Genomic DNA, 27,585 nt, shown 5'->3' on the forward strand with positions numbered 1-27,585 from the left:
TCTCCTCTCTTCCTCCAGACTCTGGAACCCTGATTTCCAAAGGAAATGCTAAATTTACTTTCATCAGAGAACATAACTTTGGACCACTCAGCAGCAGTCCAGTCCTTTTGTCTTTAGCCCAGGCAAGACGCTTCTGACGCTGTCTGTTGTTCAAGAGTGGCTTGACACAAGGAATGCGACAGCTGAAACCCATGTCTTGCATACGTCTGTGCGTAGTGGTTATTGAAGCACTGACTCCAGCTGCAGTCCACTCTTTGAATCTCCCCCACATTTTTGAATGGCTTTTGTTTCACAATCCTCTCCAGGGTGCGGTTATCCCTATTGCTTGTACACTTTTTTCTACCACATCTTTTCCTTCCCTTCGCCTCTCTATTAATGTGGACACAGAGCTCTGTGAACAGCCAGCCTCTTTTTCAATGACCTTTTGTGTCTTGCCCTCCTTGTGCAACGTGTCAATGGTCGTCCTTTGGACAACTGTCAAGTCAGCAGTCTTCTCCATGATTGTGTAACCTACAGAACTAGACTGAGAGACCATTTAAAGGCCTTTGCAGGTGTTTTGAGTTAATTAGCTGATTAGAGTGTGGCACCAGGTGTCTTCAATATTGAACCTTTTCACAATATTCTAATTTTCTGAGATACTGAATTTGGGATTTTCCTTAGTTGTCAGTTATAATCATCAAAATTAAAAGAAATAAACATTTATTTATTTATTTGAAAAACAATTATATATATATATATATATGCAAAATTAATTATATATTAACACACACACAGTCTGTCAATCAGATGCATTTGCAACTGGATTGCAAGCAGACTTCCTCAAATAGAAAAAAAGCAGAGTGGATTGAGAAAACAAAAACAAAAAAATCAGTGTGTGCTGAGATACTGATACAATCCTGCATCTCTCCTTCAGTTTGAGAGTGCACTTTTTTTCTCAGGACCCGTAATGAGTCGTCAGGCTGCTGGCGTCTCTGAATGCGCGTGTGTGTGTGTGTGTGTGTCTCTGAACGCTTTAACCTTTCCAGAGAGAATCACCGGAGCAGGTTTGCCGGGAGCCGCTGAGGGCCCTGAAGAGGAAACACGGCACAAACATCCATCTAACAAACCCACAATCATCAAACCTCCCTGACCCCAAACGCCCGCAATTCATCGCTGGGACACCAGAAAATGACTTTTATTCTCCGCAAACAAGATGCATTAACGCCGGAGAGACTGACACGCTTTCATGAGACAGAACGACACTTCAGGAGATGAGAAAGGCGTTAGACATGACAGCGCATGTTTGAGAATTTCAAATCTGATGGTTAGGGAAAACGCTTCTAAAATCCCTTTTCGATTCGAGGAGAAACATTTGGACGTGAATTCATCTGGGCAGCAGTGACAACATCTTAACTAGCGCTGCTAAAGCTTCATTATTCACCACAGAAATCCAGCCGAACTACAAAAGAGAAATAAGTCGCTGTTGTAGTTTCCAACATGCCACACACTGCCTATAGAAAAGAAAATCATAAATTACATTTTATGTGTCACCCAGACAGCAATGACATTAAACAAAGAGCAAATGAAGCCCTTGTTTCTCAGACGTGTGACTCCTCTAGATCAACAAACAAGTCCATGTTAAAGCTGAAGTGTGTAATTCCTGCTCTGCTATCATCATAATACACTGTAAAAAATAAAAAAAGTTGAGCCAACTTAAAATTTTAAGGCAACCAGCTTCAGCAGATTTTTGAGTTTGCTCAACTTATTTTTGTGGGAGATTCTCAAATTTTTGTTGTATAAACTTAAAATGACAAGTTGAGAAAACTCAAAAATAATGTCTACAGAAATAATGTCTGTATTCCAACAAGTTTCAAACACTCCTGCCAATCAACCAAACAAACAGATGAGCGTCCGTCAAATGCACAAATGCAACATAAATTTGCAAAATGAACATGATGTGTTCATGTGACAACAATTTGTTTTCACATGATCTCAGTCTACTGCATGATTGATCAGGCAAATAAAAGTTATCTAAGGTGTTTAATTTTGTGTTTGATATCACTAACTTCCAGTTAGGGTCACGCCAAGAGCATTGAATTGCATACTGCATATTTGAATAAATAAGGCAACTACTTAAACGGTGTTAATTAATACACAACTAGAGATTTAATTGTTATCCCAACTTTGCATGTAAATGTAATCAGCTTATTCAATGTACATGCCTTGTGTGCATATCCAGGGCTTAAAAATATTAATAATATTTTATATTATAAATGATAATATATCATAAATACATATTAAATTATAAACACATATTTCATTAATAATTAGACATAATTTTAATTATAATAAAATATTTTCTTCTGCTGGCCTTGTAGTTTTTCACTGTCCCCACACGAAAAAAAGAAAGAAATACAGTATATTTTCTTTACTTAAAACAAAACAAAAAAAACAATGATGTAATTCCATATACTATTGCTGGAAAACAACAGCACATTGAACAAAACATTACTAGTTTGATTACAATTATCAGCTATACTCTAAACAACGTCATTCACAAATCATTCTCACAATCCATATTAGCCAGCTAGATAATGTTAAATTCACAGTCAGAAGACTGATATATGCATCAAAGCAAACGGGCTGATTCATACAGTATGTAATCAGGTTTTCACAGTGAGCCGATCTGGGGTGCGTTTCCCAAAAGCATTGTTCACCAACTGTGGTTGCAAGTTCCGTCGTTACCAACATAGTTCAACGATTCGGTGTTTCCCGAAACCATAGTTTAAATGAATATTCGCAATCAGCTTCACAAACCTGCATGGTTGGAGCTACAGCTCTCCAGCTGTGGTTAGAAGCATAGTTTCTTGTTAGTAAGACATATAGGGCCAGATTTACTAACAGCTTGCGCCAGCGCAAACCGTCTTTTCGCGTTAAAATTATACTGCCAGGTTTTACTAAAGACGCACAGTGTTATAGTGAATTAGCGCTGAAAAGGCGTGGACACAGTTATTTTTGCACCTGACCTTATTGAATATGCATTTGTAGGAGTTTCCTTTTAAGATGCAAAATTTATGGGAGGAGAGTATTCAAATGAATCATGCAACGAGATTTGATAACGTTTGCGCTTGTCAAATTACTTTCATTTGCGCCATTATTTAACGCCCAAAAAAGCATGTCTTAAACTATTTTGCACTTGAAATGGCTGCAATTGTTGTTGCTGGAGGAGGCACCGCAGAGAACAGAGAGAATTTTCGCTTGGTATATTGCGTTGGTCGATATGTAAATGAGATGTAGCGTCTGTGTTGTTTAATCTGCGCATTGTTAGTAAATCACCCGCAGAAATTTCCGCACCCATCGGCGCTGTTTTGGAATTGCGCTCTTGCACTAATTTGCCCTGTTTAGTACAACTGGCATAGGCTTAAATAAATTCTGCTCTTGGGCACAATAAGCAAGCTAACATGCAGTGCAATCTATATCTTCCATTCTATTGAAATATAAATGCATTTTAATCTATGCATTTTTGCGCGTCCTCAATAAGAGTGCGCATGTGCATAAATACTTAAGAGAACCCCGGAGTATGACGTAAGAGGGAACCCGCGATGAATCAAACATCAAAGAAAGCAAAATGACAGGGAACAAAAAATAGTAAATTAGTCATCAGGTGCCATGTTAACTAATCAGTTAAATAACAGAAGTTATAACTCCACCACATGCGTGTCATTAACAATGGCCCTATACTGTTGAACTTTATTTTATTTATTAATTTAACTGTTATTTAACCAGGCAAGTTAATTAAGAACAAGTTCTTATTTTCAATAACAGCCTGGCAGGAGAATTAATATCTCCTGAGTAACATACAAACACATATTACAATACATAAAACACGTGATAAAAGAAAAAGGATAAAATCTCAGTTAAAACATTTACAGGTCAAGGTCAGAGCACTTACTAGTAATTTGTATAACTGGAATATTTGTCTCTAGTTTCAATAGATTTTGTAGCACATTCCAATCATTTGGAGCAGCAATTCAAAAGCGGAACGAACATAAGTATATTTCTTTCTAGGGATAGTCAAGGAAACATAATTAGATGATCTAGTTGTACATGTATTAAAATGAGGTTTCAGCAACTTTTGAAGATATTCAGGTAATAAGTCCAGCAGAAATTTTGTAAATAAATAAAAATATACCAGTGAATTGTACGCAATGATGTCCAATTCAAAAGAGAGTATAATTCCCAAGAATGCGTTCTGTAAGGTGCATTAGTAATCAATCTAATTGCTGCATGATACAACACATCCAACTGCTCCAGAACACCTTTACGTGTATTTCTATATACCACATCACCATAATCAAACAAGGGCAAAACAGTGCTTACAACAAGATATTTTTTGGCTGACGTGGTAAACACAGATCTATTTCGATACAAAAAACGAAGTCTAGATTTAACTTTCTTCTGGAAATTGAACTAATGTGGTTCAAACGACGGAGATGCAACAGTGTGCGGGAAACAGTCGTGACTCGTTTGCATAACAATGCATCGTACTATGGTGGTTAATCAGCGAGTTACGTCGTTGTAGGGGAAATGCACCCCTGAATAGTCATGTGTTTAAGTAACAGAGGCTGAATGAGGGTCGATGGCGGTGTGTCAGAGAGTTGTGTCGGTGCTGACCCTTACTGGCCCCATCAGGCCCCCGCAGCACGGTGCACTCCTCTATCTGGCCAAACGAATCGAACAGCCGCCGCACATCTTCTTCACTCTGCTGCTTCCCCAGCATGCCCACAAACAGCTTCCGGTCTTCTGACAGAGAGAGAGAGACAGAGAGACACATTACCTCACATTCACTCAGATTTTTATCTCATATTTCACTGGTTTTCACCAAAGACTATAGAAATACAAAGACGGTCCACTTCTATATTTATGAATGAGAGAAACTGCAACACGCAATATGGCAGAATAGTCCCGCCTTCTAAATGAAAGAGCCAATCGCTGATTGGTAAAGTCATTGCATCACTGCAGCGGCCGTTAGAAGTTCCGGTTCCCATAGAAACCTGAGGATAGACCAGCTAATGCGCAGTCATAAGCGCGTTGGAACTACGCATGCCCATTGGCTGGTCTAGCACCAAAAATAAACATTTTAGGGCGTGTTCACACTTGGCGTCTTTTTTGACAAGAAAAAGTTGACGAGCGCTTTTTTAGTAAAATAAAAAGCTGGCAGCGTTTTGGTTACAAATATAAGCAGAGGGCGACTTTTGTTGCTATAACAACAGCTGCAATGGTAGCCTAGCGCTGTGTGCTGCAGAAATGTCTGCTTTTGAAGTTAACGTTGGTTTTGAAGTTAACTGGGAGGATAATGTCGGTTCACAACGACGTTTGTGGGAGCGCGACATTATACGGGGAAGGAAACCGTATGGTGCTTACAATGATTTAGTCCAGGAGCTCTGGTTGGATGATGCACGGTTTGCGGCAGATTTTAGACTAGACAGAGTTTTGTGCTCATATCATACAACTCCTTGCGCTCTACGATCTATCTACCGGCTATCTTCTCCATTTTTTCTTGTTTTTGTTGTTATGGAAACGACTCGCTATTTGCTTGTCATTGGTCAGCTGTCAAAAAGGCGCTTGACGTAGGGCGTTTTTTTTCAGAAAAGTTGAACTTTTTTCAACTTGAAAAGACGCTCTGAGCTGCAGAAAAAGACGCCGGTGGTGGCGTTTAAAAAAAAGCACTCAGGACATTTTTGAAAACACGGTTTGCTCCATAGGGTTATAATGTAAAACAGACGCTGGCAGCTTTAAGAAAGACGCCAAGTGTGAACATAGCCTTAAATGCTATTTGAGAATAAGAAACAACATTCAAGGGTCAGTTCATTTCAGATTGTGTTGCTGATTTGAAATATGTAATTTAATTGTGAGTTCATATGGCAGGTTTTGAGATTTCAGGATTCCCCCATTCAATTAGTTAGGACTTGGTCTTGTTTGAGCTGTCCGGAGGCATTGCAAATATGGCTGCCGAGTGAACAGACTTTCCTTGAAAGAGACTTTGTTTGCACTCTATCTGCCATGTGCTACTTTATCTATCCTTTTTTTGCATGTCTTTATTTGTATATATTTGTATAGTTGTATTTCATATTATATTTTAATCTGTATTTATTTGCATTTTTACATTCTACTGTTAGTCTTTATTGATATCTGTATGCACTAAGGGTCTGAGAGTAACGCAATTTCAATTCTCTGTTCTGAAGAGAGACAGAGAGAGAAAACACGAGGGTTGAGAAGAAAAAAGCTAACACTGAGAAAAATAATTTCCTTACTCAGTATTTTTGTCTCTTTTTTTTTTTCCTAACTACAAGAGACTAAAAATGCTACAACCCTTTAATTGGTTAACTGTAAGTTCCCTTTACTACTATATTGGAGAAACTGTAGTCTTAACCTTGCAGCCTGGTTTCACAGACAAGGCTTAGATTAAGCCAGGATTAGGCCATAGTTTAATTAAGTAGTTTTGATAAATGTGCCTTAGAAAAAAAAACATTACTGGTGTTCATCTTGCGAAAACAATAAAATTGCACTGATGTATTATAAGATATGTCAGCGCAAGTGTCTTCCAGTTAAAACAGCCCAGACATGATTTTATTCTGGGACTAAACTTAAACCTTGTCTGTGAAACCAGGAGTACCTTTCATATAAGTTTACAGTAAAATGCTGATAAATGGTAGGTATATTTTTTTTAAAGAATAAACTCACATTTTTTTTACACATTTTTATCGAAAAACCAGACGTCATATTTTAAGAAATTTTACTCCTCAAGAAAATGCATCTTGATTTAAAAATGCGTAAGCATTTGTTCTGAAAATGAAAAACAAAAGACAAAAATACTAATAATAAATCTTTTTTTTTTTTTTCAGTAAGTTGAGAAGGAAAAGGCTAACACTCCACAAGACAAAATGCCAAAAATATAAACCTTTTTAAATGGTTACAGTAAGTTATTTTACCATATTTTTTACAGCTGATTTGTGTCCTGTTTTTGAAAAACTGTATCAAAATGAGGTGATTTTATGCTTAAAAAAAGGTCCATGGGGTCAGAAAAATAAACTACATTCAAAGGGACTTTTGCTGGTATTTTCTTTCTCTTGTTTTAAACAAACTCATCTCGTTTTAATACTTTTTTATATGAATAATAATAATAATAATATCTTAAGTCATTTTGCTTCTCAAGTAAATGCATCTTGATTTAGGCATTTGTTCTGGAAAAGACAAAACACAAAGACAAAAATACTGAGTAATAAAATCTTGTTTGGCATTGAAGAAACTTATACACACTTTCAGAAATGCTGATGAATTAGTGATTTCAGAATTCCTGTTTGACTTACAGACCATTCCTATCCATCAAACTCTCCTTCAGAGCCTCTTTGGTGTGTAACGCTCCTAACGTGCCATTTCTGTATCATACGAGTCTGTTTTACTGTACTTTCTGCTGCTTAATTGAACGTTCTTACAGCAAAGGCACTTCAGCTCTGTGTTAATATCATAATCCTTTCATGCCAATAAAAGAGCTGGAGAGCGAGTAATCAATATTTCATGCCCTGTTAACTGCATTTTATGGTTTTGTCAGATCTTTTTGAGACTGAACTGAGTAAAAAAATTGCTGAAGACGTCAAAAAAAGTTCAGAGGAAGAGAAAGTTAAAAAGTATAAAGCACAATGTGAACATGAGAAATCACGGTTGGATTCTCGGTTTTAGGAGATATGCTCTACACTAGCACATTATTGACTGTTTTTCCTGTGATGTGAGCTTCACTTGCTCGTCTCAACACACACCGGTATCCCCTCATTCATCAGTTCTCCCTCAGCACTTCATCTCTTCTGCCTGACAGCTTGTATTCCCTCCACATCCAGTCTTACATAAGCTGCTTTAATGGAGCTTTGCGCTGGTGTGACCCCAGACTCATCATCTGTCTTCTGTACTGTACCAGAGCTTTACATTATGCATACAAGCCCTCAGAGAGCGGCGGGACATGACACTCATCCTGAGAGGAAGAGATCAGAGACCATCACCCTCACTCCACACAAGACAACTGAGATACAGCTGAGAAACGGCTGAGATATAGCTGAGATATAGCTAAAATACAGCTGAGATACAGCCGAGATATAGCTGAGACACAGCTGAGATATAGCTAAAATACAGCTGAGATATAGCTGAGATATAGCTGAGATATGGCTGAGATATAACTGAGATACAGCTGAGATATAGCTGAGATATAACTGATATATAGCTAAAATAGAGCCGAGATATAGCTGAGATACAGCTGAGATATGGCTGAGATATAACTGAGATACAGCTGAGATATAACTGAGATATAGCCGAGATATAACCAAGATACAGCTGAGATACAGCTAAGATATAGCTGAGATACAGCTGAGATATGGCTGAGATATAACTGAGATATAGCCGAGATATAACCAAGATACAGCTGAGATACAGCTAAGATATAACCAAGATACAGCTGAGATACAGCTAAGATACAGCTGAGATACAGCTGAGATTTGGCTGAGATATAACTGAGATACAGCTGAGATATAGCTGAAATACAGCCGAGATACAGCTGAGATATGACTGAGATACAGCTGAGAAATAACTGAGATACAGCTGAGACACGGCTGAGATATGGCTGAGATATAGCTAAAATACAGCCGAGATACAGCTGAGATACAGCTGAGATATAACTGAGATATAACTGAGACACGCTGAGATATAGCTGAGATATGGCTGAGATATGGCTGAGATACAGCTGAGATATAACTGAGATATAGCTGAGAAATAACTGAGATACAGCTGAGACACGGCTGAGATATAGCTGAGATATGGCTGAGATACAGCTGAGATATAACTGAAATATAGCTGAAATACAGCCGAGATACAGCTGAGATATAGCTGAGATATGGCTGAGATATAACTGAGATACAGCTGAGATATAACTGAGATATAATAGAGATATAGCTGAGATATAACTGAAATATAGCTGAAATACAGCCGAGATACAGCTGAGATATGACTGAGATACAGCTGAGAAATAACTGAGATACAGCTGAGACACGGCTGAGATATGGCTGAGATATAGCTAAAATACAGCTGAGATACAGCTGAGATATAACTGAGATATAACTGAGACACGGCTGAGATATAGCTGAGATATGGCTGAGATATGGCTGAGATACAGCTGAGATATAACTGAGATATAGCTGAGAAATAACTGAGATATAACTGAGATACAGCTGAGATACAGCTGAGATATAGCTGAGATATGGCTGAGACACGGCTGAGATATAGCTGAGATATGGCTGAGATATGGCTGAGATACAGCTGAGATATAACTGAGATATAGCTGAGAAATAACTGAGATACAGCTGAGACACGGCTGAGATATAGCTGAGATATAGCTAAAATACAGCCGAGATACAGCTGAGATATAACTGAGACACGGCTGAGATATAGCTGAGATATGGCTGAGATACAGCTGAGATATAGCTGAGATATGGCTGAGATATAACTGAGATACAGCTGAGACACGGCTGAGATATAGCTAAAATACAGGTGAGATACAGCTGAGATATAACTGAGATATAGCTGAAATACAGCCGAGATACAGCCGAGATATGACTGAGATATGACTGAGATACAGCTGAGAAATAACTGAGATACAGCTGAGACACGGCTGAGATATGGCTGAGATATAGCTAAAATACAGCCGAGATACAGCTGAGATACAGCTGAGATATAACTGAGATATAACTGAGACACGGCTGAGATATAGCTGAGATATGGCTGAGATATGGCTGAGATACAGCTGAGATATGGCTGAGATATAGCTGAGATATGGCTGAGATACAGCTGAGATATAGCTGAGATATGGCTGAGACACGGCTGAGATATAGCTGAGATATGGCTGAGATATGGCTGAGATACAGCTGAGATATAACTGAGATATAGCTGAGAAATAACTGAGATACAGCTGAGACACGGCTGAGATATAGCTGAGATATGGCTGAGATACAGCTGAGATATAGCTGAGATATAGCCGAGATATAACCAAGATACAGCTGAGATACAGCTGAGATATGGCTGAGATATAACTGAGATACAGCTGAGATATAACTGAGATATAATAGAGATATAGCTGAGATATAACTGAAATATAGCTGAAATACAGCCGAGATACAGCTGAGATATGACTGAGATACAGCTGAGAAATAACTGAGATACAGCTGAGACACGGCTGAGATATGGCTGAGATATAGCTAAAATACAGCTGAGATACAGCTGAGATATAACTGAGATATAACTGAGACACGGCTGAGATATAGCTGAGATATGGCTGAGATATGGCTGAGATACAGCTGAGATATAACTGAGATATAGCTGAGAAATAACTGAGATATAACTGAGATACAGCTGAGATACAGCTGAGATATAGTTGAGATATGGCTGAGACACGGCTGAGATATAGCTGAGATATGGCTGAGATATGGCTGAGATACAGCTGAGATATAACTGAGATATAGCTGAGAAATAACTGAGATACAGCTGAGACACGGCTGAGATATAGCTGAGATATAGCTAAAATACAGCCGAGATACAGCTGAGATATAACTGAGACACGGCTGAGATATAGCTGAGATATGGCTGAGATACAGCTGAGATATAGCTGAGATATGGCTGAGATATAACTGAGATACAGCTGAGACACGGCTGAGATATAGCTAAAATACAGGTGAGATACAGCTGAGATATAACTGAGATATAGCTGAAATACAGCCGAGATACAGCCGAGATATGACTGAGATATGACTGAGATACAGCTGAGAAATAACTGAGATACGGTTGAGATATAGATAAGACACGGCTGAGATAAAACTGAGATATAGCTGAGATACAGCTGAAATATAACTGAGATATACCTGAGAAATAGCTGATACACAACTGAGATATAGCTGAGATAGATACGGATGTGATACAGCTGGGATACAACGGAGATATGGCTAAGATATGGCTCAAATACAACTGAGATGTAGCTGAGACACAACTAAGATGCAGCTGAGATATGGCAAAGATATAGTTAAGAGACTGCTGAGATATAGCTGAGATGTAGCTGAGACATAGATGAGATTTAACTGAGAAACATAGAGACTGAGACACAGTTGAAATGACAGAGAAACAACTGAGATACAGCTGAGCGATTAATCAAATATAGCTGATTAAAATAATAGAAATATTCAAATGGAAATGGAAAAAATAAAGTACTTAAATTTTTATTTTATTAATAGCCCTGTCAAAAAATCTACATGAATATAAAGGTAAAAATGTAATATATTGTCTATATATAATAAAAATAAAATTAAAAAAAGAAGAATATTACATACATATACATACAATACTGTTCAAATGTTTGGGGTCAGTAAGGATGTGGCAAGGGCGCATTAAATTGATCAAAAGTGACAGTGAAGTCATTTATAATGTTAAAATAGATTTCTATTTCAAATAAATGCTATTCTTTTGAATTTTCTTTTCATCTGTGAATCCTGAAAAATAAAATGTATCACGGTTTCCACAAAAATATTGTGCAGTACGACTGTTTTCAACATTAATAATAATCAGAAATGTTTGTTGAGCAGCAAATCAGCATATTAGAATGATTTCTGAAGGATCATGTGACACTGAAGACTGGAGTAATGATGCTGAAAATACAGCGCACAGAAATAAATGAAAATAAAATGTTTTTACAGTATTTTAACACACATAAATGCAGCTTTGGTGAGCAGAAGAGACATCTTTCAAAAACATATGAATAAAGACAGATGGATGTGTGTCACTTCAGTGGGCAACTGGGTCAGCGATCAGTCTTACCAGTAAAATTCACTAGTGTTACTGTCATCATAAAACAGGTAATATGGTCATCCCTAAAAGAGTCTTATGCAGAATGTAGAAATACATATTAAGCTGCATAATCACACATGACAACAACATCGGATCTGACAACAAAACCACAACACTCATGAGCGCTGTTACTCTTTACATTTGCAAAGATCTTAGCCAATCACAACAGACATTCATATAGAGAAGTCTTAAAGGTACTGTATATAGTCTGTGTGATTGTAAGGATCAGAAAATTACTGTAACTGTAAATATTATGACTGTAATGATGCACAAACATTATAAGTGGACCTCAAGGGAAAAATAAAACACTATAAAGGTTTAATAAAGCATCAGCTCACTGCAAAAAAAAAAAAAGTATTTTAGTCTTGTTTTCTAGTATAAATATCTACTAATTAATGAATCAGGATGCATTTACTTGACAAGTAAAATGACTTAAGATATTATGTCTTGTTTTCTGAAAAGAAAATATCCAAATTTTGTTAGCTTTTGCTTAAAACAAGTACAAATATCTGCCAATGGGGTAAGAAAAATACATTTTTTTTTTTTTTTTTTGCAGTGCTGTGTTACATCATGAATGAATATTATAATCGGTTCATTGTAAAGCCTGTCTGTCTCTCTGTGCTCTCGATCGGCGACCGGGGCACCGCACACATCAGGGGCCACTCGTACACCTCATGTCATCTTTACAAGCCTAATTAACTAGCCATAAGCGCAATAACGACCGTTTCCGACATGTTAGTCTATGCTGAGAAAAATGAAATTAGCCACAGAGGATGCTGGAAGTTCCTGGAGCGTTCCTCAGGGATGGATGGGAGAGAAATTGAATTTACAGTCCGTTATCTTTTCATTCCCGGACCTATGAGTTATATATTCACCATCTCGGCATCTGTGACGTACTGGAGATGGATCACTATTAATTAGAGTTCACGCCTGACCTGAGCTGAACTTTAGAGACGCTCAACTGCAAAGTGCAGCGTAATAACCGGCTCTAAGAGGCTTTCAGAGCCACGGATGTTGATCTCAGACGCTGAGAGATATGACGTCATTCATCACAGACACACACACACACGAACTTCAGAGGGACTCACTTCTGCTTAAATAACATATACTGTATATACCATGTGCAGCATCTGTTCCGTATCATAGGAAATACTATGACTTACAATAACAAACAAAAATAATGCATTTACAATGTGTATATGAACCAGAAAAAAAAAAAAAAAAAGAAAACAGGCCAGCTGGAATTTGTTAAAGCACTTAATGCCAAAAGTTTCCAAGTTTACAGTGTCACTACTGGATATAACTTTACACAGACAGGGTGAATAAGCAATTTTAACAGGTTTATTTATTTATTTATGTTTGATTATTGCAAAAATCAGATACACAATTATTTTTGTAATTTCCTTTAACTTTAAAAATAATTCAACAGAAAAACAATACAAAATAATAATAAAATTATTAAAAAACCTTCAATCCAATGTTCGCAGTTCATCAGCTATATAAAAATAGAAAGGAGCTTATTAACTGTTAATTATTTTTGCCTATTTTAACACATTTTTTAATTTTTTTTATTTATTTTATAACCACCAATCTATCAATATTGGCATTGACAGATGTCATTCTGAAAAATTTCGTATCGGTGCATCACTAATATAATATTATTTTACCCACAAGCACAACTGAAAACTAACATTTAGGGAGGGATAAAAGGAAAAGTGATTGATTTCTTATATAAAAACTGAAACCAAATAGGAGCATATAAGACAAAACGAGAGCATCACTGCTAAACAAAATGTGGAACAATAATCATTTATCTAGATTATTTTGTTTTCAAAATCATTTCGTAATCATTGCATTATCTTGTTTTCATAATCAGTCTCATATTAACATTTAAGACCTGTGGCTGTTTTTTTGAAAATATTTTTAATGTTTATTCTGGTGTAAAAGTACCACAACAGTATGGAAACAGAAACCCCCCCCCAAAAAAACATCAAAATAAAAGTTTGGTTTAACTTGAAGACATTGTGGCAGAAATACATTACGAATGAACGTAATACTACTACTAAAATTATTAAAACCTTATTTTTTAAAATGAATAACCATATAATATTTCTTCAACGTTTTCATTGTAAATCCCCTTTATTTGCCAAAAAATAAAAATTGTTCATTTTCATTAATGAAAAGATAAATTAATGTTTCATGCCTTCGTTTGATAACCAGAAAAATGAACAAAACGGGGAAAAAATAAGGTAAGGTGGGAAAAAATAAAACATTTCATAGAGCCCTAAACATGTAATTTTTGTTAAACTTTTAATAAATTGATGTTAAATTGTTCAAGTTTAATGATTTTAATCAATTAGATTAATAAAATTGAATTTAACCATTAAAAAGGAGTCCAGAAAAATAAAAACGGAACAGATTTCATAGGGCCCTACCTTTGCAACCCTATCAAAAAGTCACATGAAGTCACTGTGATTGGTTGATCACGGTGATAAGTAGATAATGAATGCAAATGATGTTCATAACTGATGTGCAAATTGGTCTGAATGCATCAAACTGGTTAAAATAAATTAGTTATTACAATCAAACAAATCATCCACTCTGACATCATCAGGTTTGGTCACCAAACGTGAAAAAGTGACCCAAACATGGACTGAAATCTGAAAGTTTGTCTGGTCCCGTCAAACAGCAGTCATCTAGACCGAGTCAAATATTCACTTCAATCACTTGTGTCTCATCAGTGTCTGTCTCTCTGTATGTGTCATGTCTTTCTGCAGAGCAAATGGTCTGGAAAATAAGAAGCTGTCATATGACCATGTCCAATAGATGACGAGCGATCTGCAGAAAAAAGAAATAAAGAAATCTAAAGAGTCATCAAGACACCACTGACATCTGACAGCCGGCCTTCTGAGAGTCTTTTCATTGCAGTCAAATGAATGGATGCACAAACAGCATCAACAGGCCAGATTAATGGATGAAGAACGTGTGCTGATGTCTGATGTGCTAAAGGATATTCATGCTGCTCTCTTCTGAGTTTGTGAGTAAATGAAGACAGAATATACATATTCAGATTTTTAAACTAGGTTCTCTCTCCCTCCTTTGTTTGCAAATATGTCGTTCCACCAAAAAAAGAGAGTTTGGTTTCTGTCATTCTTTTACCCCAGAATCTCACAAAATTTTTTATAGAATTATATATCCCACAATTCCAAGATTACATCCCGCAATTATGAGTTTATATCCCGCAATTATAAATTTATATCCCACAATTCCAAGATTACATCTCGCAATTTTGAGTTTGTATCTCACAATTCCAAGTTTATGTCCCGCAGCTCCGAGTTTATATCCCACAATTCCGATTCTGAGTTTATATCCCTCAATTCTGAGTTTATATCCCACAATTCTGAGTTTATATCCCACAATTCCAAGTTTATATCCTCAATTCGAGTTTATATCCCACAATTCCAAGATTACATCTCGCAATTCCGAGTATACATCCCGCAATTCTGAGTTTATATCCCGCATTTACAAGTTTATATCCCACAATTCCAAGATTACATCTCGCAATTCTGGGTTTATATCCCGCATTTACTAGTTTATATCCCACAATTCCAAGATTACATCTCGCAATTCTGAGTTTATATCCCGCATTTACGGGTTTATATCCCACAATTCCAAGATTACATCTCGCAATTCCGAGTTTACATCCCGCAATTACAAGTTTATACCCCAAAATTCCAAGATTACATCCCGCAATTCCAAGTTTATATCCCACAATTCCAAGTTTACATCTCGCAATTACAAGTTTATATCCCACAATTCCAAGATTACATCTCGCAATTCTGGGTTTATATCCCGCATTCACTAGTTTATATCCCACAATTCCAAGATTACATCTCGCAATTCCAAGATTACATCTCGCAATTCGAGTTTACATCCCGCAATTACAAGTTTATATCTCACAATTCCAAGATTACATCTTGCAATTCTGAGTTTACATCCCGCATAATTACAAGTTTATATCCCACAATTCCAAGATTACATCTCGCAATTCTGAGTTTATATCCGCAATTACAAGTTTATATCCCACAATTCCAAGATTACATCTCGCAATTATGAGTTTATATCCGCAATTATAAATTTATATCCCACAATTCCAAGATTACATCTCGCAATTTTGAGTTTGTATCTCACAATTCCAAGTTTATGTCCCGCAGCTCCGAGTTTATATCCCACAATTCCGATTCTGAGTTTATATCCTCAATTCTGAGTTTATATCCCACAATTCTGAGTTTATATCCCACAATTCCAAGTTTATATCCTACAATTCTGAGTTTATATCCCACAATTCCAAGATTACATCTCGCAATTCCGAGTATACATCCCGCAATTCTGAGTTTATATCCGCATTTACAAGTTTATATCCCACAATTCCAAGATTACATCTCGCAATTCTGGGTTTATATCCCGCATTTACTAGTTTATATCCCACAATTCCAAGATTACATCTCGCAATTCTGAGTTTATATCCGCATTTACGGGTTTATATCCCACAATTCAAGATTACATCTCGCAATTCGAGTTTACATCCCGCAATTACAAGTTTATACCCCAAAATTCCAAGATTACATCCGCAATTCCAAGTTTATATCCCACAATTCCAAGTTTACATCTCGCAATTACAAGTTTATATCCACAATTCCAAGATTACATCTCGCAATTCTGGGTTTATATCCCGCATTCACTAGTTTATATCCCACAATTCCAAGATTACATCTCGCAATTCCAAGATTACATCTCGCAATTCGAGTTTACATCCCGCAATTACAAGTTTATATCTCACAATTCCAAGATTACATCTTGCAATTCTGAGTTTACATCCCGCATAATTACAAGTTTATATCCCACAATTCCAAGATTACATCTCGCAATTCTGAGTTTATATCCCGCAATTACAAGTTTATATCCCACAATTCCAAGATTACATCTCGCAATTATGAGTTTATATCCCGCAATTATAAGTTTATATCCCACAATTCCAAGATTACATCTCGCAATTTTGAGTTTGTATCTCACAATTCCAAGTTTATATCCCGCAATTCGAGTTTATGTCCCATAGTTCCGAGTTTGTCTTTTAATTCTGAGTTTAAGTCTGTCAAATACGAGTTTATATCCCACAATTCCAAGTTCATATCCCGCAATTCAAGTTTATGTCCCGCAGCTCCGAGTTTATATCCCACAATTCTGAGTTTATATCCCACAATTCCAAGTTTATATCCTCAATTCGAGTTTATATCCCACAATTCCAAGTTTATATCCCGCAATTCGAGTTTATATCTTGCAATTCCAAGTTTGTCTCACAATTTCGAGGTTGTATTCAACAATTCTGAGTTTACATCCCGCAATTCTGAGCAGTGTTGGGGAAAGTTACTTTTAAAAGTAATGCATTACAATATTGCGTTACTCTATAAAAAAGTAACTAACTGCATTACTTAGTTACGTTTTATGGAAAGTAATGCATTACGTTACTTTTGCGTTACTTTTTGTCACCTGGGCTGGGCTCGCTTATTTATTTTTAATAACAGAAAACCCAAAAGTTATATTTTTGGCAACTGTAAAGGCCCTTTCACACAAAGAGTGAAATTAATAAGCCTCAGGCTGAAGAAAATGCCTCTGCCACTACACTTACTCCCAATTTCTCTTAACACAGGGACAGGAAAGGTGTCAGTGAATAAATAGGAAAACAAAGTAACTTGTGTTACTTATTTGAAAAAGTAACTCAGATATTTTCTTGTTCATTTAAAAGTAATGCGTTACTTTACTAGTTACTTGAAAAAAGTAATCCGATTACGTAACTCGAGTTACTTGTAATGCGTTACCCCCAACACTGATTCTGAGTTTATATCTTTTTTCTTACAATTCTGAGGAAAAAAGACAGAATTGCAAGATATAAACTCAAAATTACAAGAAAAAAGTCAGAATTGTGAGAAAAAAAGTCACAATTACATTTATTGTTTTCTGACTTGTGTCAGAAACAAGCTTCCATAAATTTGGCACCAACTGAAGCTCAGAAATAATAACAGAAGAAAATTCGCAGACAGCTGCTGCAGATGATAAAAGCTTTGTGCCGAGGGGCTGCGCTGTGCGAGAGTGTGAGTGAGTGAGTGTGAGAGTATCTGAGTGAGTGTGTGTGTGTGTGTGTGAGAGTGTGTGTGTGTGTGTGTGTGTGTGTGTGAGGGCGAGGGCGAGGGCAGCACATCACAGAGCTCTATGGCACCGTTGGGCCAATGGTGGGTTCTGGCACTGACACGTTCTGCCCTTGGCATTCATCTAAACCACATTATGGGCAAAAACCCAGATGCCCAAAACTCTGATGAAGATGCATCTGTTCACCAAACCGGACCGAGAGAAAAGGCTCACATTTTTCAAAATAGCCAATGTCCTTTAGTTACGTCACATCACTGTAAAAGCACACTTGGACGCTTGAACCATGAAGAAAATCCAGGTAAACATTAGGAAAATGTATAATTTTCATACACCTCCACTGCAACTAATTAATGGCTGGGAAAGAAAATACAAGTGTCAGTGCAAACAAAAGATACACAACGAACCATAATGGTATACGACAAGGTTATTGCTGACTCACTATACACTACGCATGCAACCATTTAGTGTATGAACTTTATAAGGTAATTTTGTCAATCAACATGAAGCGAGTGCATGAAGCGTCCAACATTCCACACTGTGCTTTTTGGTTAATTGCATCATCTGGTTTTCAAAGTGCACTTTTTCTCGATTAAATTTTCAGTGTGAACACACTACTTCACCACAAAATTTATGTGTGTGATTTCTAGCAAACACATTACATGAATGCAATGCAATTCACTTTGGCTAAATGCAAGAATATAAGCTTAAAGATGAACTAAAAGACACAAAACTCAGATTTTGATATGAACATTTCATAATATAACAGAGTTTATATTTCACAATTTGGATTTTTTTTTCTCAGAGATTTAAGATATAAACTTTTTTCTTACAATTGTTTTTTTTTCTTCTTCTTCTTGCAATTGCAAGTTTATATCTCACAATTGTTTTTTCTGACTTTTTTCCCTCGGAATTTAGAAATGAGAGTTCCAGAAGTCCAAATTGTGAGAAAAAAAGTTGCAATTACTTTTTTTTTGTTCCATAAAAAGTTTAACTGTATAAGCTGTATAACTGTATAACATTTCATCATTGTTTTTTTTCCCTCACACCCACACATTTTTACTTTTCTCCATATTTTTCTCCATTTCTGAGTGTATGTTATAATTATTACTGTTGCGTGTGTTATAACTGTAGTCATCCTGTGTGATTTTAAATTCCAAGCCATTTTGGGTTCATTTTGACCCAGCAGTATAGTCATTTTTAAACAATATTTGAGTTAAATGAAGAGGTCCAGCATGTTGGGTCAAACATTTAACCAAACGCAGCTGAGTCACCAAAATGCACCTGCATTATTTTTAATCCAGCATTATTTAGAGTCTATACTATATACCCAAACTTCTCCATCATCACACTCAGTGTGAGTTTCTCGTCTTGAATCTCATTTGCATATTGAGTGGCAACTTGCCCAGCGACAGCCAATCCAGAACGGCCTCCAGGTTTGTTTTTCCCAGAAGCCTCGGCGTTTGCACCTGCTGAGGTGAGAGAGCGTCTGTTAGCGTCTGTCAATCTCTGATGCTGACAGAACCGCCAGAAAAGGACAGACGTCAGAACATGACAGAATATTAATGACTGAAGTGAACTAGTCGCTCGGGATAAACACGGCAGCAAACGATCAGGAGGTTTTCAAAAGAGTGAAGATGGGAGAAGAGAAGAGAAGAGAAGAGAAGAGAAGAGAAGAGAAGAGAAGAGAAGAGAAGAGAAGAGAAGAGAAGAGAAGAGAAAATATTTATGGATGTAAAAGGTTAAACACAACTGACGTAACCCTACGACAGCATCATGACATGCTGAATATCTCAGAAAAATCGCTCTCGGTTTGTGAACAGAAAACATTCACTGTAAAGTATTCACAATGGAAGTCAATGGATCAAAATACAGAAGGCTATTTTTGTTAAAAATCTGACACATATCTCTTTATTTAGATTTTTTTATTTTTTATTTAATATGACAGCTGTAAAAAAGTAATTTGAATAACTTTCTATTCGATTATATTCTATATTGTTTGTATGAAAAAATATTTTATCTCCTCCATATAAAACTGTTGCATGTTTTGCAAATAATAATTTGAATAATTGAATAATAAACAATATATACTGTATATATGGTACATTCTACAGAACTGGTGCTGTCCCACAAGATACAATTAAAACACATTTAAAAAACATTTATGAATTCAAATCTTAGATGTTTACTAGATCCTTCTATTATTTATTGAAACCCACAATAATATTTAAAATATCAATTGGGAGGTGGCTGTCCTGAACCCTAACCCCTACATTTCAACTTATGAAAACAATATTGAATTTAATTTATTTTTTTTCCCGTTGTTTTTTCTTAAAAATATCTTTTTGATTTTTTAAAAAAGGTGAAGTTCAAATAAAATATGTATTTTATATTATCTTTATAAATCATGAAACTTTATGTAAAAAAATATATCCCGCATTTTTTATGTCACTACCGAAACAATGTATGTTTTAGTCCATAGGCTGAGACTGATTTTAACTACACCCCTAGTAGTTAAAATCAGTAGTAGATAGGTCTCATCATTTTGAGATAAATTGTTTTCAAAAGTCTAAAAATCAGTGTGTAACTTTAAGGAACATCACTACCAAACACATTTTTTCTGCAATTAAGCACACTTTTTTCTGTGTTATTCCATAACATTTAGTTTTTATATGTGTACAACTGTTCTAGCTAACCATGTGCTCAAAAGTATCTAAAATTGTCACTACCAAAACAGTTATGACCGAAACGTCATCATTGTTTAGATAGTGACAAAAGGAAACACATAATTCTTTATTTGGGGGAAATAAGGAAAATTTTAGTACAGTTATGCAAATTTTAATATTTTGGTATGTTTTAGTAGTGTTTTAGTATGTGGGTTAAAATTCTGTAATGTGATGTGGTTGAAATGAGCTGTTCTGTAATGAGCTGTTTTGTCAAAAATAAAGTATATTGAATTATCAACTAAGATGTTATGATAGTTTTTGGTTCAATGCATATTCAAACTAATGAATCCTTAACTTTGAAATCAGCATGATCAACTTCCCTTTGCCTTTTACAAAGAAAGATTGGATTCAAAATAGAACAAATCTCATAAATCACACTTTAAATATTGTTAAAATTGTAACTGCTATTGATTTACCTCTAAAACTTTTTAATAAAATAGCAAAAAATATATTTACAAGGTAGATGTAACCATAGCCCTTCTTATTAACGTATATATTACTGTTTCGGTAGTGACAAATTTGGGGAGAGGAAAAATGTCCAAAACTTTCCGAAAATACAATATGAGAATTAACTGCACAATTACTAGAAATGTGTACCTTAGACATTATATAATTAGCATGCATACAATTCCCCCCCCAAGAACCAATTCTGTAGAATGGCCCATATACAGTACTTTAAGCCATATTTACATGCAGCAAACTACATATAAATATGCATATTAAATATTATTATTATTATTATAGTATTTTAATTTACTTTAAAAAGTATTCTTAATTAATTTATTCATTTACATTCAACTCCTTCGGTTCAGGATGAGCTCCGGCAGAAACAGCTTAACGTCTTGATGAAACTCTCATCCGACCCGCGGATCACATGAAGGAAATCAGAACCCCACGCTGACATACAGGACAAGGAATAATCACACCAGCTTTAATATTTGCACATTTATGTTTGAAAACCTTGTTGGCACATCGCTCATCATTTTTGGTTTTAAATATTTGTCTTTGATTTCGGCTCATTAAAACCACCAGAGCCTCATTAATTCAAATATTTGGTCAATTAAGTCTGAATCCTGTATAAATTAGGGAAATAAAACGGCCTGAAATAAAGCTGGGAAACCCAAACACATTAAACCATTTCCCCTCTCCTCCAATAAATGATAAATTCACCCAGAAATGAAATTTCTGTCATCTTTTATGTTGTTTTTTCCATTGTTTGGACATAAAAGGAGTTGCACTTTTCCCACTTTTAATGAAAGTGGATTGTGAAACAGGCCATAATTACACTGTTAATAAAATATATCTGTCATCATTTTCTGATCAGATCTTGGTGTCTGTTTGTAAACAAATTTCGGCAAACAAAAATGTAAAATAAAAATGACAATTTTGAATGGCTGATATCATTGGCCCAAAACAGTGAGGTTTAATAGGCGTTTCGCATGAGGGCATGTTTTGATTGTGTCAGTGTCTATTTCACACAACATGGATAAACTAAAACTATAACAGTGCTGTATTAACAATGTCCATTTCTTGTTTTTAATCAATACTAGCATCACTTATTCAATCTCAAGATCAATCTTTTAGTTTATGCCATTTTCAGTTGATGCATGAACTTCACTAAACATTATTTGTAGTGCACCTGTAATCCAATAATAACAATAAGCTAAATCTGTCATGAAAACAACTGTTTAAATAACTGTTTAAATGTTTATGCTTTAACAACAAATTGGAGTAGAAACATAATTCTGTTCTTAAAAAGTTTAATTTTTAAACATTTTAAATTTAAATGTTTGTACAACTCAGTTTTTTATTTGAGAGCTGATTATTAAATAAATTTGGTGGTTTCAGCCCAGAATTTTCATTTTGATGCATCACTAGTTATGGAAGAAAAATGATTAAAACAAGCAAGCAAATGATGGTAGAATTTCTCTTTTGGGTGAACTATCCCTTTGAAATTTACAGTAAAACCCATTAAATGGCTCGTCTTTTTAAACAAGTTCAAGTCTTTTTTAAGTTTTTGTTATACATCTGACACATACCTCTTCATTCATTTAATTTAATATGAGAAAATAATTTGAATCACCATTCTGTTCTGTTCATTTCTATTCCATTCTATATTGCTTATATGAAGAAATATTTTAGTCTTCCATATAAAACTGTTGTATGTTTTGCAAATAATAATATTTTAATAATTGAATAATAAATAAAAAGATATTTACAAATAAATGAAATTATATTTATAGCTATGTTTACATGGAGCAAACTCCATATATAGATTGGAAACATTAATAATTACAATAATACAGTTTGAAATTATTATTATTATCAAATGCATTATTCATTGATTTTTTATTTATTTACTTATTTTACAAAACACACCAACATAAAGTATTTTTTATACAAACAATATAGAATATAAAAAGAACTGAACAGAACAGAATAGAATGGTCATTCAAACAGCTGTCATATTAAACTAAATAAACATTTTTTACTAAACCAAGAGTCAATATGTCAGTTTATTTGTTACTGATAAAACATTAAATTAAAGCAAAATGATGCATCACTAGTTTTTTGCTACACATTTAGGTCATTTTCAAATGTGTTTCTAAGTATAATTAGGTCTGGTGAATTAATCACATTCTAGAAAATTAAGTAAAACAAGCAAGAATTTCTCTTTTGGGTGAACTATCACTTTTAAAACCCTTTAAAGGCTCCAGACTGACTTTAAATGATGTCAATCTGTAGATAACGGCGGCTGTAGATCAGAGTCGGTGTGAATCAGAGGGGACGATGACAGGAGACCATCATACACACCGAACTCCAGTCTCCTGCATCACGAGACGAGGGTTTGTGCCGCTGTTGTTCACTCGTCTGAGACTAATGGAGTGTGAGTCGTGTGAAAACTCAGAGTGTCACTCGCTGCCCACAACACGTCAGGACAGATTCACTCAGTGCACAAATAAAGAGCAATGAAGCCACACACACACACACACACACACACGTCTGACTGTCTGAGTCAAGTCTGATCCACATGACTGATCATAAAGACTTAACTAAAAAAAAACAAGATGAAACACAGCTCAACCTGATGATAACGCATCCAGAAATGTTCACAGAAGTCACTGTGTTATGTATTAAAATGCTACATTCTGAATCAGTTCAAAAGTTTGTTGTTAGTCAATTTTTTAATTAAAAAATAAATCTTTAAAAAGTTTTTTCTGTGTGAAAATATTGTAAACATTTATTTTATTGCTGTTATAAAAGCTGAATTATTAACTCACTGAAGAAAGCTGAATAATAAACTTATGATTTATAAAATAATTGATAAATAATACTAAATTAAAAAAAGATAAAAATAGTAAAAATGTGATATGAAGTGACATTTTTAATTTGTCCGCTGTCTATTGTGTTTTCTATTATCTAGATGCTTTTCTGAAAATAAAAATTATAAATAAATAAAACAAAAATTCATAAATATTCATAAAAATATTCAATTAGATTATGATTGTTAAAAGAATTTAAAAAAATAATAATAATTAATATAAAAATTAGATTATGAAGAGATGTTAATTAGTCTATTGGTTTTTTTTCTATTATCCATCTGCTTCTCAGATGAGAAAATCCATCTCAAGAGATCTCAACACTGTCTCAAAGTCTGCTCAGATACCAAAGTGTCACTCGAGTCATGCCCAGGTTAAAAAAAAAAGGTACACTTCCATAATGTACTTAAAGTGCTCTATTTTCACGCACTAATTTTGTACTTAATATACTAAAAATGATCTTTTAGTACTTGAACTTAAGATCATCTAGTGTGCTATTTTGGGACACCATGAATATGAACTAAAATGTGCTTTTAACATACTATCTTTGTTTTTAAAAAATGTATTTAGTCACCACGTGTAGTACACTTGAGTATACTAGTGTATGAAAGATGGGTTCAAGTGTACTACACGTGGTGACTAAATACATTTTTTAAATACAGAGACAGTATGTTAAAAGCACATTTTAGTTCATATTCATGTTGTCCAAAAATAGCACACTAGATGATCTTAAGTTCATCTTAAGAAGTTCTAAATAATCATTTTTAGTATATTTAGTACAAAATTAGTGTGCTAAAACAGAGCACTTTAAGTACATTATGGAAGTGTATTTTTTCACCTGGGTGTTCACTGAAAATCAACTCCTCACGGATCGGATAAGCATCTGCTGACCGACAAAACCGTCTGTAAAACCACAAACAAGCACAGAGAATGAAGAGCAGGTGCAGGTCAACACAGATGCTGAAGCTCCAGCACATCGCTTGCCGCTTCAGCCGTTACCGGCTCGCGTTATTACGGTTAACGGCAGGAACCTGCGGCTCCTTTGATCCGAGCTGAGTCACGGCGAACCGCGACGGCCCAAACAGATGGAGAGTCAATGGAGGCAAGTGACCTAAATTAACGGCCACTCCGACACACCAGTCACTCGGCCCGTGTGTGTGTGTGTGTGTGAGAGAGAGAGAGAGCGAGAAAAAGAAGGTTAATTACCTCCTCGTCCTTCACTGTCGGCCGGTTTCACCTGGATGGGCCGGTTCATCTGAATAAGAAAGAGAGAGAGATGTTAGAACAGTGAGTGTGTGTGTGTGTGTGTGTGTGGGTGTGTGGGTGAGTGAGTGTGTGTGTGTGTGTGTGTGGTGTGGGTGGGTGTGTGTGTGTGTGTGTGTGTGTGTGTGTGTGTGTGTGTGTGGTGTGTGTGTGTGTGTGTGTGTGTGTGTGTGTGTGTGTGTGTGTGTGTGTGTGTGTGTGTGTGGTGGGTGGGTGAGTGAGTGAGTGAGTGTGTGTGTGTGTGGTGTGGGTGGGTGGGTGAGTGAGTGTGTGGGTGAGTGAGTGAGTGAGTGTGTGTGTGTGTGTGTGTGTGTGTGTGTGGTGTGTGTGTGTGTGTGAGTGAGTGTGTGTGGGTGGGTGAGTGAGTGAGTGAGTGAGTGTGTGTGGTGTGTGTGTGTGTGTGTGTGTGTGTGTGTGTGTGTGTGTGTGTGTGTGTGTGTGTGTGTGTGTGGTGGGTGAGTGAGTGAGTGAGTGAGTGTGTGTGTGTGTGTGTGTGTGTGTGTGTGTGTGTGTGTGTGTGTGTGTGTGTGTGTGGTGTGTGTGGTGTGTGTGTGTGTGTGTGTGTGTGTGTGTGTGGTGTGGTGTGTGTGTGTGTGTGTGTGGTGTGTGGTGTGTGTGTGTGTGTGTGTGTGTGTGTGTGTGGTGTGTGTGTGTGTGGTGTGTGTGTGTGTGTGTGTGTGTGTGTGTGTGTGTGTGTGTGTGTGTGTGTGGGTGGGTGAGTGAGTGAGTGTGTGTGTGTGTGTGTGTGTGGTGTGGGTGGGTGGGTGAGTGAGTGAGTGTGTGTGGGTGGGTGAGTGAGTGAGTGAGTGAGTGAGTGTGTGTGGTGTGTGTGTGTGTGTGTGTGTGTGGTGGTGTGGTGTGGTGTGGTGTGTGTGTGTGTGTGTGTGTGTGTGTGTGTGTGTGTGTGGGTGGGTGAGTGAGTGAGTGAGTGTGTGTGTGTGTGTGGTGTGGGTGTGTGTGTTGATGCCTTCAGAGTCACAAAGTGTCAGATAAATAAACAAACACATCACGAAATCACACGCACACATGCTAATAAAATGGTGAATTTGATAAATTTGTTATAAAATGATACAAAATGCTAAATATGTGATTAAGAAATGATCATTTTATTTTCTCTATTGCTTTTTCTAATATTCATTGCCCATTTGTTTCTCATATGAGAAACGACCACACATATCTCAAGACATCTCAACAATGTCTCAAACTTTGCTCAGACACCAAAGTCTGCAATCGAAAGTCAGAAATCTTGCGCATGACCTTGGAAAATGTTGGCAGACTTATCGATGACAAAACCAAAACTTTAAATGAACTCGACATTTATTCTTTGAACAAGCCTTAATATATCATGCAATTTTCTAAATGTATCTTGTTTTCTGGATGAGTTTTGGCTGCGTGCGTCAGTACTGCTCAGCTGCTTCTGCTCTGGTTTTGCTGCTGAACAAAGCGAGGTGTGTGAGTCAGAGTCGGGTCAGACTGAGACCCATGAGACGTTCTCTCTTTCTTCTGATTCGCTGTGTCTCAGGACTCGTGTGATTGGTTGTAAAGCTCCAGAGCTGCGGCCCGTTAAAACCCTTGGCGTCGCCGCAGCAACAGGAGTCATTAAGAACAGGGTACACCGGGAGTTGCTAAGCAACCGGGCAGATGGGGTTGTCAGCCTTTTGGTCTGGGGGCTGCAATCCAGCGAATCGGCACACGGCTGCACCATTTCCACCATTATTTCCACGGTGTGTCCAATGAGGTTAAAGGAAAAACTCCAATTATTCACCAGAACCCCCGAACAACCCCCACCTCCGTCCCACTTTAATGTCCTCTTTTACTCAGTTTGACAAAAAGTTTTGTGCCATCACTGAGAGCCGGCGGCCAGATACACCTCACACACACACACACACGCCTGCATATGGCCCACATGAACAAACACACATACCACATATAAACAACAGAAATCATCTCAATGTCTCAAATGTTTTTAAGTCTCTGGCCTCCAAGATGCTTCTTGTGCAAAAAAGTGCCCAGTAATCTCATCAGAAAAGATCTCAGCAGTTTCTCAGACTTGCCAAGATACCTCTGCAATCAGTCAGAGATCTCAATACAAACCAGGGTTACTGTAGTTACTAAAACTAAAATCATAAAAAATAAACATTTTCTTACTTGAAATGAACTTTAAC

The 27,585-nt window shown here is 36.4% G+C and overlaps 1 protein-coding gene across 3 annotated transcripts in view; it reads right to left on the reverse strand.

Moving 5' to 3' along the window:
• The window catches only part of celf6 (CUGBP Elav-like family member 6), a 131,558-nt gene that overhangs the window by 37,222 nt on the left and 66,751 nt on the right, over window positions 1–27,585 (reverse strand). The window contains exons 3-4 of one of the 3 annotated variants that reach the window (XM_058751999.1): window positions 25,364–25,412; window positions 4,660–4,782 (exon numbers count right to left, since the gene is read on the reverse strand). In XM_058751999.1, coding sequence (XP_058607982.1) covers window positions 4,660–4,782; window positions 25,364–25,412 — 172 coding nt within the window. Of the gene's footprint in view, window positions 1–4,653; window positions 4,783–25,363; window positions 25,413–27,585 lie in introns of all 3 variants that reach the window. The other 2 variants (XM_058751998.1, XM_058752000.1) reach the window with 2 other exon arrangements.

Source organism: Onychostoma macrolepis, chromosome 18 (assembly GCF_012432095.1).
Source record: "Onychostoma macrolepis isolate SWU-2019 chromosome 18, ASM1243209v1, whole genome shotgun sequence".
NCBI lineage: Eukaryota > Metazoa > Chordata > Actinopteri > Cypriniformes > Cyprinidae > Onychostoma > Onychostoma macrolepis.